The sequence below is a fragment of the Panthera onca genome, chromosome C2 (assembly GCF_046562875.1).
Source record: "Panthera onca isolate mPanOnc1 chromosome C2, mPanOnc1 haplotype 2, whole genome shotgun sequence".
Classification (NCBI taxonomy): Eukaryota; Metazoa; Chordata; class Mammalia; order Carnivora; family Felidae; genus Panthera; species Panthera onca.
In genome coordinates this window covers 158,369,434-158,382,593 of record NC_138347.1, presented here as the reverse complement: position 1 = coordinate 158,382,593, position 13,160 = coordinate 158,369,434, and the positions used below count along the sequence as shown (strand labels likewise).

General features: G+C 42.1%; 2 protein-coding genes across 12 annotated transcripts in view; both read right to left on the bottom strand.

The window, feature by feature from the left end:
• Nucleotides 1–4,491, bottom strand: part of TCAIM (T cell activation inhibitor, mitochondrial) — a 98,871-nt gene extending 94,380 nt beyond the window's left edge. For 2 of the 6 annotated variants that reach the window (XM_078432537.2, XM_060638049.3), the window contains exon 1: nt 4,149–4,490. The gene's annotated coding sequence lies outside the window, so the exon portion shown is untranslated. Of the gene's footprint in view, nt 1–3,429; nt 3,785–3,852; nt 4,109–4,148 lie in introns of those variants that run through there. The other 4 variants (XM_078432538.2, XM_060638050.3, XM_060638053.3 and 1 more) reach the window with 3 other exon arrangements.
• A 3,758-nt stretch (nt 4,492–8,249) lies between these two features.
• TOPAZ1 (testis and ovary specific TOPAZ 1) overlaps nt 8,250–13,160 on the bottom strand; it is a 100,341-nt gene continuing 95,430 nt past the window's right edge. For all 6 annotated transcript variants that reach the window (XM_060638041.3, XM_060638044.3, XM_060638047.3 and 3 more), the window contains 2 exons: nt 12,112–12,295; nt 8,250–8,493 (listed from right to left, as the gene is read on the bottom strand). In XM_060638041.3, coding sequence (XP_060494024.2) covers nt 8,274–8,493; nt 12,112–12,295 — 404 coding nt within the window. In that variant the 3' untranslated portion in view covers nt 8,250–8,273. The remainder of the gene's footprint in view (nt 8,494–12,111; nt 12,296–13,160) is intronic.

The window sequence follows — 13,160 nt, the reverse complement described above, 5'->3', positions numbered from 1 at the left end:
ACACAAGTCAAAAATCACAAATGAATGATTTAAGTTTACAAACTATAGGGAAAAAATTGAATCTATCAGAACAAATAAATATGGCTATTTATTTTTGTTATTCAAAGACAAATAAAGTTAGCATTTGCTAAGTAATAAAAAAACAAGTTTTCACAGGAGTATTTCTCTTAAAAAAAAGAGAGAACTTAAGTGTGTATAATAAAATTATATTGTGCTGTGGGAACTGCCTTTTTAATGAATAAAGTGGTTTTCTCAACTGGGAGATGGAGGGACTTCTTTTCCTTTGGCCAAAAATCTTCCCCTGCCCCCATCAATGGTGGCCAACTCATATTTCTATAGGAAAATGCCTATATACATAAAATGTCCACTTAATTCCGATATACCCTCAACCTAATTATTACCCTAAAATGATTGTTTCCTATTTAAATCATTAGAAAAAATTAAAAATATGTGTTCTGGTTCTGTTGAACCAGACAGGACAGGAAATGCGTGGTTTCCCCTGGAAGTCCTAGGAGTGTTTTTAAGTGTTTCCATAAGCTCTGCTTGAAGAGTAGGCTGACAATTTGATCATGATGCGTGGGATCAGCAGTCAGCTCTGGAAGGGCAGGGATTAGAGAAGAGAAGAAAGGGGCGCCTGGGTGGCTCAGTCGGTTGAGCGGCCGACTTCGGCTCAGGTCATGATCTCGCAGTCCGTGAGTTCGACTCACGGACTCAGTTCGCAGCCCGTGTCGGGCTCTGGGCTGATGGCTCGGAGCCTGGAGCCTGCTTCCCATTCTGTGTCTCCCTCTCTCTCTCTCTGACCCTCCCCCGTTCATGCTCTGTCTCTCTCTGTCTCAAAAATAAATAAACGTTAAAAAAAAAATTAAGAGAAGAAAAAGAAACAGGAAACAACCTTTAGGGCAGTGGTTCTCAAAGCTGGAAGAACATCTTTGGGAATTTGTTATAAATGCAAATTATCAGGCCCCACCCTAGACCTGCAGAATCAAAAACTGGGCGGGGCCCAGCAGTCTGTTTTAACATGCCTTTAGGATTCTGATGTTTAGGGAACCCTAATGTCATCATTTTATAGGACCCAGGTGTCTGTCAGGAAACTTTTAAGCTTTAATTCATTAAAAAAACTTCTTTAACACAACCTTAGGGAAAAATCTCTAGATAGCTGTAGCGGAAAAGTCAAATAATTTTAAGTTTTGTTTTAACTAGTTGTTTTCTGTATGATTTACCCACTTCTTAAGAAGGAAAAAAAAAAACAGTTCTAACTGGAAATGATGAGGGAGCATAAGGCAGGCTGAGGGCAAAGTATAAGTGAGCATTACCACGCCCCACCCCCAGGTGGGATATGTGTGGCATTTCTCAGGCACTCCTGGCTGCCCAAGGACAGAAAACAAATGGTTAAATGATAGAGATTGCATTCATACAGGACGTGGGTCTCCCTCACTTAACAAATCTTAGTAAATTACCAGAAAAGGCAATCTTATCAATAGCCTAATCTCCAGAAACCTACAGACTGTTTCCTGGAGCCCCAACATCACCTTCCCTCCATAGTGATGGGGGGGAACAAAGGCAAGAAGGAAATGGCAGAAAAAAGTGAATTTCCTTATAACCTGCAGCCCACTTGACAAATATTTGAGGCTGGCAGAGTAAAACTTTTCTCCAGGAACTCCCCAGGGTCTTAATGTTAATGCTTTGCTGGAGGGAAAAACAACCTTAGCTGGACAAGACCTACATCTCCAGGATCCTGTGAGTCTTTAGCATATGAAAGTCTCCTTGGAAACTTGCCTCAGGACTTTACCCTCCCCAAGCCCGTAGTGTATAACCAGTCATTCTTCACCACCCCAACGCAGCTCGTTTTGCCCTGGGGTCCTGTCCCCGTGCTTTAATAAAATCACTTTTGCACCAAAGATGTCTTCAAGAATTCTTTCTTGTCCATCGGCTCTGCACCCCCACAAACCCCACCATCATCCTAAAACCTCATCAGAAACAAGGTTAAAACCCAGCCGGTTGGCAGGCATGGCTGCTTGTCTTTTCACGTGGCACAGATCTTAGATCAGTTCTCATCTCTGCAAGACCAAGAACCCAATTACATCACTTTAGTCAGAGATAAACAGGCCTAGGGAAAACAAAATCATAGGGGGCCTGATTTGATAACTGCAATGTCAACTTTTTAATTTACTACGAGAAATGTGATTGCTAACGACAAGAAGATTTAGATCTGTGGTTCTTAGGCCTTAGTTACCCAGAAAGTCAAATGATTTTTAGCAGATTGAAAATCTGCTTCAGAGTGGAGTTGGGTGCACTCATTTGCTAGTGATAAATAGTCTGAAAGCCTGGGACACCCAGGTCAACCGCAGGGTTTTGTCTCCAGATAAATTCTTCCGTTGCCTACTATTCTTCCATTTGGAAAAGGCCTCAGGCATGCTACAAAATAACTAATTTTTCAGACTTCAGAGGCACTCTGGGTCCCTAATTCACCTAATTCCTCAACAGGCATTTACCATGTTCTTATGTGCCAGGCTCTATGCAAAGTACTGGGAATAAAAAAACAAAACAAAAAACACATTAAGACAATCCACTTGTCCAAAATTTTAGCGTAGGAAAGAGGGAGAGAGTGGAAAAATAGACAAAGATAATTATAAAACAATATAGAAAATGAAATAATACAGCCGCGCACAGAGCATTATGGGACACTCTCTGGTACAATAGGTAGAATGGGAGAGGGGAGTTGGACGGTCTCTTCCAAGGAGATGGTGAACTCTGGACGGAGGTGGAAGATGAGGAAGGTCACAATTTATTTACAGTCCATCGAAAATGGCCTCTGTCATCCGTTTAATAGTGATGTTAGCTTTTATTTTGTAAAATGAAAACTTCTCTAACCTTAACCTAAACTCTGTGCGAACCGAGGCATTAAACCTATGCAGTTTCAGGTCAAATGTGGTAGGAAGAGATCATCGAAATTGGTGGAAGAGCCACATTATGGGTTGTTAAAAAAAAACAAAACAAAAAAACAACTATTCTGCTTACCTCTGATACAGAAACAGTAACAATGTTTGTTAAATAAAGGCCCTAAGATTGATTTTTGGCCATTTGGCATAATTTTTGTTTGCAAGTAACTTATTTTAACAAAGTTTAATATCCCCAGGCTTCTCTCATTTAAACTGTGACTTATCTTACTATTTTGCAAGGGTTTAAAAGCAATTTGCTCTGTCAAGGAGGAATAAAAGCAATTTTTCATTGCTTTTCAGTTGACTACTCAGGAAAGCGAAAAAGGTAAAGGAAAAGCAAAAGCAGCAAGTCCCATTAAATAAATTAATAAATTACAGCAAGAGCAAAGCATGTAGACTCTTTAGTTTCCAAGTCTCTGGCTATGAGGTTTGAATCACGACAGTTTCCTATAAGGTAAAGGGCTTCGGGGATATATTGCCGGAAGCAAACCTAAACCTTCTTTGGCTTCTCATTTCAAAACAAGTTAAGACAGGTGCGGTGCAGGTACCCCCGGGCCCTGGCAACGCCTCAGTTCAAAAGTTAGCGCGTCGACCTAAGGTGACTGTGCACGCTGCCCGCCCAGACGCCCGTTCTGAGCGCGCCCGTTCAGTGCCGAGCGGCCCGAAGGTACCACTTGGCGCACCTCCCCTCCTGCTCCTTACAGCTCGGCCCAGCGCCCAGCGCCAACGACTCCTCAGACCTGCTCCACCTACCGCCCGGTACCAGGGCGAAGGGCGGTCCCTCCCGCAGGGCGGCGCGGGGCGGGGGGCGCATGCGCAGCGGAGGGCCAGCCCTGGCAACGGGAGCGCGCCGCGGGGCCCGGCGCTCCCACCTCCACTCGCCCCACTGGGGGAGAGGCTGACAAATTCCTACCAGCGGTGCTCGCCAAGCCCCCGTCCCTGAGCTCGCAGCCGGGCGCGCACCCCTGCGCGCGTCGCTCCGGCGCCAGCCGCGACGGGTCGCTCGAGGCGAGTCCGGCGTCTGGCCGGCGCCCGAGCTCGCGCTCCCATTGGCCGACGCGTGCCCGGCCTTCCTTCCCTGAGCGCCTGCGCGCAGCCGGACGCAGGGGAAACCCCGAGCGGTCCCCAGCCCCGCGCTGGTAGCACTGCCCAGGTCACCGGCCTGGGGTCCCCGGACCTCTTGAGACCCTTGCCCCTCCGCCTTCTTACCGCCCGGCCGGGACGGAGCTCCGCCCTCCCCGGAAAGCACTGGGAGACGCGAATGAGCACTCCAAGACCTGATGGACTAGGCCGGAGGGAGTCAGAAAATGACCGGGTGGCAGGTGACGGGGCCTGACCGGAGCAGGGCAGGCTGGACGGGGAGCGGAGGGCGACCGAGCACGCGCTGGAACCCGGAGCGGGGACTGGCGGGCGGGGGGGGGGGGGGGGGGGTGGCGCGCATGCGCCGGGCCGCCCTCCGCCCTCCCGCCCCGCGTCCCCCACCGGGGCGGCCTGGGAGCGTGGGGGGCGGGGGGAGGCTGGCCCTGTGAAACGCGCTCGGCGCTTTCGGAGCTGATGCCTTAGGTCGGCTCTCAGTGGGGAGTACCAGGTTTTAAAGGTATTAACGTGTGCCCTTTGGCATTCCATATAGAAACATAGCTAATTTTTAAACATTTCTTTTCTCCAGCTTGCATTTTCTGACTTTGGTCCCTTCGATATCTGACCTGTTTCAAACTTGAAGCGCCCCCTTGCCCTCCCGTCACCGCCGCCTCTTTAAACTATTCATCTAGGATTTTAGCTTTATTTTGCTCTTTTGGCTTCGATTATTCCTAGAAACAGCAACAACTGAAATTAGGCAAATGCAACAAACGCTCTTTTCCCTTTCTTTGGCACTGTTGACAGAAGCAAAAAGGAGCTCCTCCATTTTTTCCAACCCTAGGACCGTAAGGGCTCTTGATTTGTCCTTAGAAAGGGCCTGGCCACTTGTAATCTATTCCGTTCAATCCCATTTTTTAAAAAATTCTTTTAAATGTTTTTTATTTGTTTTGGAGAGAGACAGAGCATTAATGGGGGAGGAGCAAAGAGAGAGGGAGGCCCAGAATCCGAAGCGGACTCCGGGCTCCGAGCTGTCAGCGCAGAGCCCAACAGGGGGCTCCAATCCACAAACCGTGAGTGAGATCATGACCTGAGCTGAAGTGGTTGCTTGACTGAGCCACCCAGGCGCCCCAATCCCATTTTTTCTTAAAAGCTTAATTTACAGGGTGCCTGCTTGGCTCAGTTAAGCCTCCCACTCTTGATTTTGGCTCAGGTCATGATCGGTGGTTTTCTGAGTTAAAGCCCCGAATCGGACTCTGTGCAGGCAGCCCAGAGCCTGCTTGGGATTCTCTCTCCCTCTCCCTCTGCCCTTTCCCCACTCACGCTGTCTCTGTCTCTCTCAAAATAAAAAAAACCATTTTTTTATTAAAATAAAAAATTTTTTAAAAGTTTAATTTATGCTCTTTGCCATTTTAATCCTTTCAAATGCATCCTAGCCACAAGCATCTAAACAGTGTTGCTCTTTGCATTTCAGTTTCCATTTATAGGAAGGACTAATTTATAAGCGGCCACTTAACATTCTCCACTTGTCCCCAAAGGCACCTTAAACTTAACGGTAGTAATCTCCAAACCTAATCTAGTTCCTAGGTGCCGCAATTAAGTAATGGTAGTTATAGTCACCTGGTTTTTTCATACTAGACAAGTGGGCATTTTTCTTGACATCTCCTGCCTCATTTCCACTACCCTGTTCATGATAGTGTTCATTTCATATCCTATCATATGGTAAAAGGTGATGTGAAATGTTGGGGTCCAGGAGCAAATGGTCAAGAAAGAACTGAGACATCTCCAGTGCAAAAAAGTGAGTGTATTGAAGCACAGGACCCTGGGCAGAAAGAGCTGCACTGCAGTTGTGAGGAATGGCTGATAATAGACTTTCAGGTTGGGAGGGGGTCAGGTATCGTGTAACTCTCTAAGGAATTTGGAAGCAGGTTTTCCAGCACCTTGAGAGGCAAGCTGTTGTTAGGAAAAGGTCATTTACAATGGTCTATAAAACCTTAGTCATGAGACCCTTCAGATGTGTACCAGTGGCCCTGTGCTTGGAGGATAATTGCTAACATGTATCTTGGGAGGTGGGGGTGGGGATGGGTAGAGAGTTTCCAAAGGGATTTTCCAAAGGATCTTTGATCTAAAGGGTCAGGTTACTGTCAAGCTAAGGTTGCCTTTAGCAAAGTATTAACACTGACACAGCTAAGATCCTTGAGGAAGGTTGCTGTCTTCCTCAAGTACTTGTCAATACGCTGTAAGTGATTAGGAAGTTTAATTTTTTCCCCCTTTGTTCTCCACATTAATAGGCATTTTGCTAAGTGCTAGGATTTAGCTTTTTTTAGTCTTGGGAGGGTGCACTTATTCCAGTGATGCTATTATCATATTTTGAGAACTTTAAGAAATACTTTCAGTTCTCCTAGTCACAGTTTATTATTCACCTTATTCAGACTTTTTCTCTAAATGATTTTAAATTATGGTTTAAAGTATCAAATCAAGGATTGAGAATGATCACCTTGGACAATGACTGTACTACAGATCTTGAGGAGGACTTCAGAAAAGGAGTTTTAACTTCGTAAGGTGGTTAGGAATAGTACTTGTTAGGGTATCTAGATTGTGGTATACTTGTTTAAAATACTATTTTCTTTAGCCATACCTAATGTAACAAATTACAGATTTTCAAAATACATGTAGTATTCTAAGATACAATAAAGGAAAGTTACTCAGAGGGTAATTTAAAAATTTTTGGTATAACTTAGAAGGTGCTCTGGAATTTTAGTGTTTGAATCATCTTTCAATAGTATTTATGATTCTAGATTACAGATGTAGAATAGGATTTAGAGACTGGACTGTGTATACATTATTTCATACCCAAAAGCTTTATCTTTAAACTCCAGTGACTTCCTCATGTACTTCCCCCTCTCATTAAATGCTGCACTATATTCAGTTTGTGATTTATCATTGTTTGGATTTCAGAATAAATAGGGATTTACTACATTTAGGTTTACCTAAGTTAAAGAGAAGTAAAGTAATTTGAAAAGTCATTTTTCTGTGTGGGTAAACCATCTGCATACTTCAAATTTTTTTGTTTTGCTGGAAGCCGAGCTATCCCAGCCTGAGTGGCAGGGCCCGGGCTGTGGACGGATTGGTGACTGCAAGGCACCCGCCGACAGGGAAGCTTCTTGTCCTCCCGCTTTTAGGTAATTTGGCCTTAAAACTACCTGGGGTATTGTCTGTTGGGGAATTGCCCTCGGCAGGCCCTCTGGGAAAAGAACCAGTAGGAAAGAAAATAAGGTTCCGCAAGAAATGTGCGGCCTTACGTTTAGCCCTTGCCATTCCCCATGGAGACTCCTCTACTTATAGGAAGGATAGCCTCGTACCTTTGCCAGCAAAGAGGGCCTGTATAGGAGAGACATGGATTTGAAAGCCCCACTCTGGCAACTAAGGAGTGTATCTATAGACACAGGTCACTCTAATCCCTAGGCCCACTTGGCGCCCAGGAGGCATTCCAGATGATGACTGAACCTAGTCGGTTAAAGTACAGAATGGTTCATTGGTTCCCAGGTGCACTGTCTCTCTGAGAATGTATAAGGCGTGGGTTTCTAAGGCCCTCTTGGCCCTCTTCCTGGCACCTCGGACCCAGGCGAACACTTTTGTTCTTCAAAACCACGAATGCTTCAGGGAAACAACTAACAGGTTGTGTCCCTCTAACTGTTCCACTTGAGGTGTTGAGAGATAAGTGACCTTTCATGAAAACCGCAAAGCAAATACTTTATAGGTTATAGATAAACGTAGATACATAATAAAAACAATGAAAGAAATTAATAAGCAAAGGGCAGGAGGGAACGTTATGAGAAAACAATCATGTTATTCCTTATTGGGTGATGATACATAGAAACATTTTCAAAATTAGGTAATGTTAGAAAAACATAGATGACGTATGCTACAAGGAAATCACTAGCATATATAATGCCACGTTTGGTACAATAAATTGGCCAGTTCAACACACCGCTGTTGTCTGTGTCCATTTTTATTTTAGTTTTAGTTTTTTATTTTCCAGTTTTTTATTTTAGTTTTATTTTCACCGACGCTGTTCTTCCTTCGGGAACCCCTGGTTGCTGGAGCTGGTCTCTGGCAGTGTTTGGAAACTATTAACTTACTATAAACCAATAAAGGGCAAAAGCTGAATATAGTGAAAATTGTCTTTACTTTTATTGCCTTTTATTTTCAACAATGATTACTTGAACTTAAAAAAAAAAAAAAAAAAGCCTTTATTAACTAATGGTTATTGAAAAGCCAAACTTTTCCAGCCCACTTCATATTCTCTTTCAACCATTTCAGGGCAGAACAATGTTCCAAACTATAAACCTGTTCCTTGTTAACATTGACGGTCATGTGCTTAATGAAGAGCTTTGGGTCCGATATACGAGCAGCCATAATTAGTCTTTCCACTGCAGCTTGATAATCATCCTTACTCCGAGATTTGTCTTCTTCACATCTACAAAGTGAACACTTCCCGAAGTCAGAAACTGTTAAAAAGGAGTTCTATTGTTTCTCCAAAAGACAGTACTTTGCCCTTCCTGGTACTAAGCTATAAGAATCTTTTTACTATTTTCTTCTAACAGTGCCTTTCAAACTTGTTTGAACATAACACACAGCAAGAAACACACTTTATATTGTGACCCGGTGTATACCCTCCACATCAAAATGGAAATAAGAGTTTCACAAAACAAGACTTACCCTTATGACAATGTACTCTATTTTCTACTCTCTTTTAGTTTTGTAATAACGTTGCAATCCCCTGAACTGATTTCACCAACCAAATAGGCTACAACCCACAGTTTGAAAAACACTAATCTAGAACACAGATAATAACCTCTTTGTATTTTGAAAATTGATAACTGCGTAACTATTTATTGTAATATGTACAAAAACATTGAGTTTAATCAAGTTTGGAGTTACTAATGGTCATATGTTTTACCTTGATATTAGCTATTTTTAGTTATAAGCATATACGTAATAGGTAGCTAACATTTGGAACTGTCGCTATGTACCTTTACTAAATTTCCAGTTATTTTATTTAGTCTTGATTTAAGATTCTTCACTAAGCGCTCAGACTTACTTTTCTAATAACTCTTTTACCAGTCTCCAACTTTCATAAAATTCATGCCTTATGGCTGTTTATCATAAGGGATAGGGAATGGGAAGTACATACATTTTTTAATGTTTACTTATTTTTGAGGGTGGGGAGAGCAGAGACAGAGGAAGTCACAGAATCCAAAGCAGGCTTTAGGCTCTGAGCTGTCAGCACAGAGCCCTATGCTGGGCTTGAACTCATGAACTGAGAGATCATGACCTGAGCTGAAGTCAGAAGCTTAAGCAACTGAACCACCCAAGCGTCCCTGGAGTGGGAAGTATTTAAAATAGAGATGTGGCTGTTACATTAGGCATCAGTTGTTCTTTATGTTCACTGTATCCTGCTCTTGGCACCTGTAGGACCCAACAGCAAGGTCCAAGAGTGAGCCTACCCACATCAATACCTTAGTATGGTACAGAGTGGTGGGAGTGAGGACTTCAACTTAGAACAGAAACTTGTCACAGAGAGGAAAGATTGGTCAGGCACCTTCTACTACATTCTGGCTTAGAAACTGGTGCCTGGGATCTGGCAGACCGGGCATATGCCAACTATGTGCAGTTTCTCAAAGTCTAAAGATGCATAGGTTCTCTCAGAGAGAGGTTAGTATAGCAAGGCAAGGCTCAGTATGATGATGACAATAAGAGAAAACAGTATTGGTTAGGACAAAATTAAAGATCTAGGCATGTCACTAATTTGCACTGAGGTCACAAATAGCAACCAAGTTCAACAATGAATAAAAAGGCTGCATATGTGTGGGGAGTCCTGAGAAAACCAAACCCTCATTAGGAAGATGGGGAGCCGAGATGCCTCATGCCACGTATAGTGCATAGTAGTAAACAAGGAGGCCCTCAGAAAAGACCTGTATCAATAAAGCTAATTTAGTGAGTTTTTAAAAAATTGTCGACCTAAAATAAATTATTTCATAATTCTCCTCCCTTTAAGTATGGGCTAGATTAAATGACTCGTTTATCACATATAGGATAAGGGTGCCTGCCTGGCTCAGTTGGGGTTGTGAGTTGAAGCCCCACACCGGGTGTAGCGATTATTTAAAAAATAAAACCTTAAACAAATGACTTGCTTATCACATATGGAACAAAGCAGAAATGACAGTGTGTAACTCTGGACACTAGGTTATCAGATGACAATTCTTCCTGGGTCCCTGAATTTCTGGAAGTTTTGAGGACAGAGACAGTAGCTACCTCTTGTTCTGAATTTCAAGGATGTTTATATAGTGAACAACCTTGAAAGACAAAGATAGGCCCTCCCTCTGGAGCAAACGATAGGTTTGCTTACAGCCTTACAAGACAGTGATGGTGTTTCCCTGCAGAGCAACAGGGCAGGCATGCTTATCATTTACAGTAAGAGACTTAGGTTCCCCAAAGTTCAAGATTCCTCTTCTGTAAGAGGCCCGGTACCTGTGCAGGTATCCACCAGGGCCCCTCTGTGGGACTTGGGAGCAAAACCAGAGACACAGATATGCATATAACCATACTGCTTGCTGTACATAAGTGATAACATCCTCTGTCTCCAGTGCAAGCAAGAGTCTTACGTCTTATGCTAGGATCCAGGACACTGTCAGCCTGCAATTAGGGTAAAATTCAGAGCCTTCCCAGTTCTTGACTGGGAAGCTCACGAAAGGCACTGTAGCTTCCTCCTTGTCTTTTTTTCTCTTGGATCACTCACTCAGAGTGTCATACAGACACTCAAGGAATGCATGGAAGGACCCATGCGGCAAGCAACTGAGGATTCCTGGCATCAGGCACGTGCGTGAGCCATCTAGGAAACAGATCCTCCAGTCCCAGTCAAGCCATCAGGTAGGTGACTTTACCTCCTGACCCACTACCTCAGAGACTCTGAACCATAACCATACTGCTAAGCTACTCCAAAATTCCTGACCCGCAAAAACTAACATAATGTTTGCTGTTTTAAGCCACTACATTTTGGGATAATTTATACACAGTGATAGATAGATAGATAGATAGATAGAATATCCAATCTGATGATGTGGTTTATGATACCATTAAACTGAAGCAAAATGCTTGTCAAGAAACCCTCAAAACAGGAGTTCCATGAGATCTTTATTAGTTTCCTGGATAGGCTAACAAGAAATTGGGAGTGGTGTAAGTCTAAATTTTGGGACTTTGAAAAAATTATTTAAAGAGATACCAGTCTGGTCCAACAGCTAGATTGTATGCATTAGTAACACTTTAAATGTAGACACTAGGCTGATGGCTTTATTTTCAACAGAATTCTTAAAAAACATTTTTTTTAATTTTATATTTGAGAGACAGAGAGAGAGAGAGACAGAGTGTGAGTTGGGGAGGGGCAGAGAGAGAGAGGGAGACACAGAATCTGAAGCAGACTTCAGGCTCCGAGCTGTCAGTGTAGAACCTGATGCAGGGCTCGAACTCACGGACTGTGAGATCATGACCTGAGCCAAAGTCGGATGCTTAACTGACTGAGCCACCCAAGCGCCCCTCAACAGAATTCTTGACTGAACCAAATTCTTGACTGAACCAAAAAACTATCACATATTTTCCTTTTAGACCTGGTTCTTAGATCTTCTGTGTTGACCAAAAAGGTAAATAACTTAGATACCTATCTCAAAACCATCAGTGCACAAGAAAGATACATACCTAAAGAAGGCCCATCTCTTTGAACAGCATCTTTGGAGTTGTTAACGTGTTTATTAAATGCTATCAGCTTGTTCGTTTTAAGTCTCAGGTCAAATCCTTTCTCAATTTAAATGTTACCAAAATTTGTAAATGCATACAAACACAAGTATATACATATATATGAATATGTATGTGTATATATACACACACACGTGTGTAGAAATGTGTTTGTGTATATATGAAAATATGCATAAAAATATATAAAATATGTATTACAAAATATAAAGTAGAGATAAACATTTACATCCTAGGGCAGGTGTAATGATCTGCTTTTAGCATGCAGTTAGAAGTTATATCAACCAACCTTTTCAAAACTATCTGCAGCATCTGTGTAGAAGTTCCAGGACTCTGAATACTACTAGCATTAGATACCAGGAAGATTTCAATAGCTAAAAGCATTTCAATCTCAGATAAATAAGAAGGAATCAGTAGAAGTTTTCGGTATAAATTTCCCTCCAATGGTGGATAGCAACCCAATGAAAGAGCACCTGGAAATCAAATAACAGATCAAACTTTATTAAACCCCAACAAGTGAAAAACTAGATTTCCAAAATATCCACAGGTGATAACTACTTACATCATAGAATGATTCTTCACATTAGTAGGTTTATTATACAAATTATATGGTGGTGAGCTTATCCTAATTCATGGGAAATTATTCTTTGTAAAATACTTTTGAAACATTAAGTATGAAGTAAAAATATATATTTAAAAAACTCTCCTAAAAATGACTTTTGAGCCTCATCATGGCAAGTGACCATTTATTTCAAGCCACAGTCAATCAATACAACATAATTTTAGAATAACTAAAAAACCAGAATAGCGACTTGGGTTTTATTTTAATGGGATCTGGTCTAATAGCAGCTACACAGATTTGTAATTATTGCCTATCTTGAATTATGAATCCAAAATGTAGAAAAAAAGGAAATTATAATTTGAAGATTTTGTCACATATATTATACTATTTTTTAGCACTTATTTATACTGCTGTTATAGTTTGTATAATAAACATTTACTGTTGTAACCACAAGAGACTCTTAACAATAAGAGAACAAACTGAGGGATAATGGAGGGAGGTGAGTGGGTGATGGGCATTAAGGAGAGCACTTGTTGGGATGAGCACTGGGTGTTGTATGTAAGTGACGAATCACTAAATTCTACTCCTGAAGCCAATACTGCATTGTATGTTAACTAAAATTTAAATTAAAATAAATAAATTAATAAAATAAAAATGGAAAAAACACATGTACTGTTCCTACTCTATGTCTGGCATTGAGCTAAGCACTATTTAGATATGAAAATAAAATACATATCTTAAAATATGTATCTTTCCTGTAGATGGTCAATGTGTTG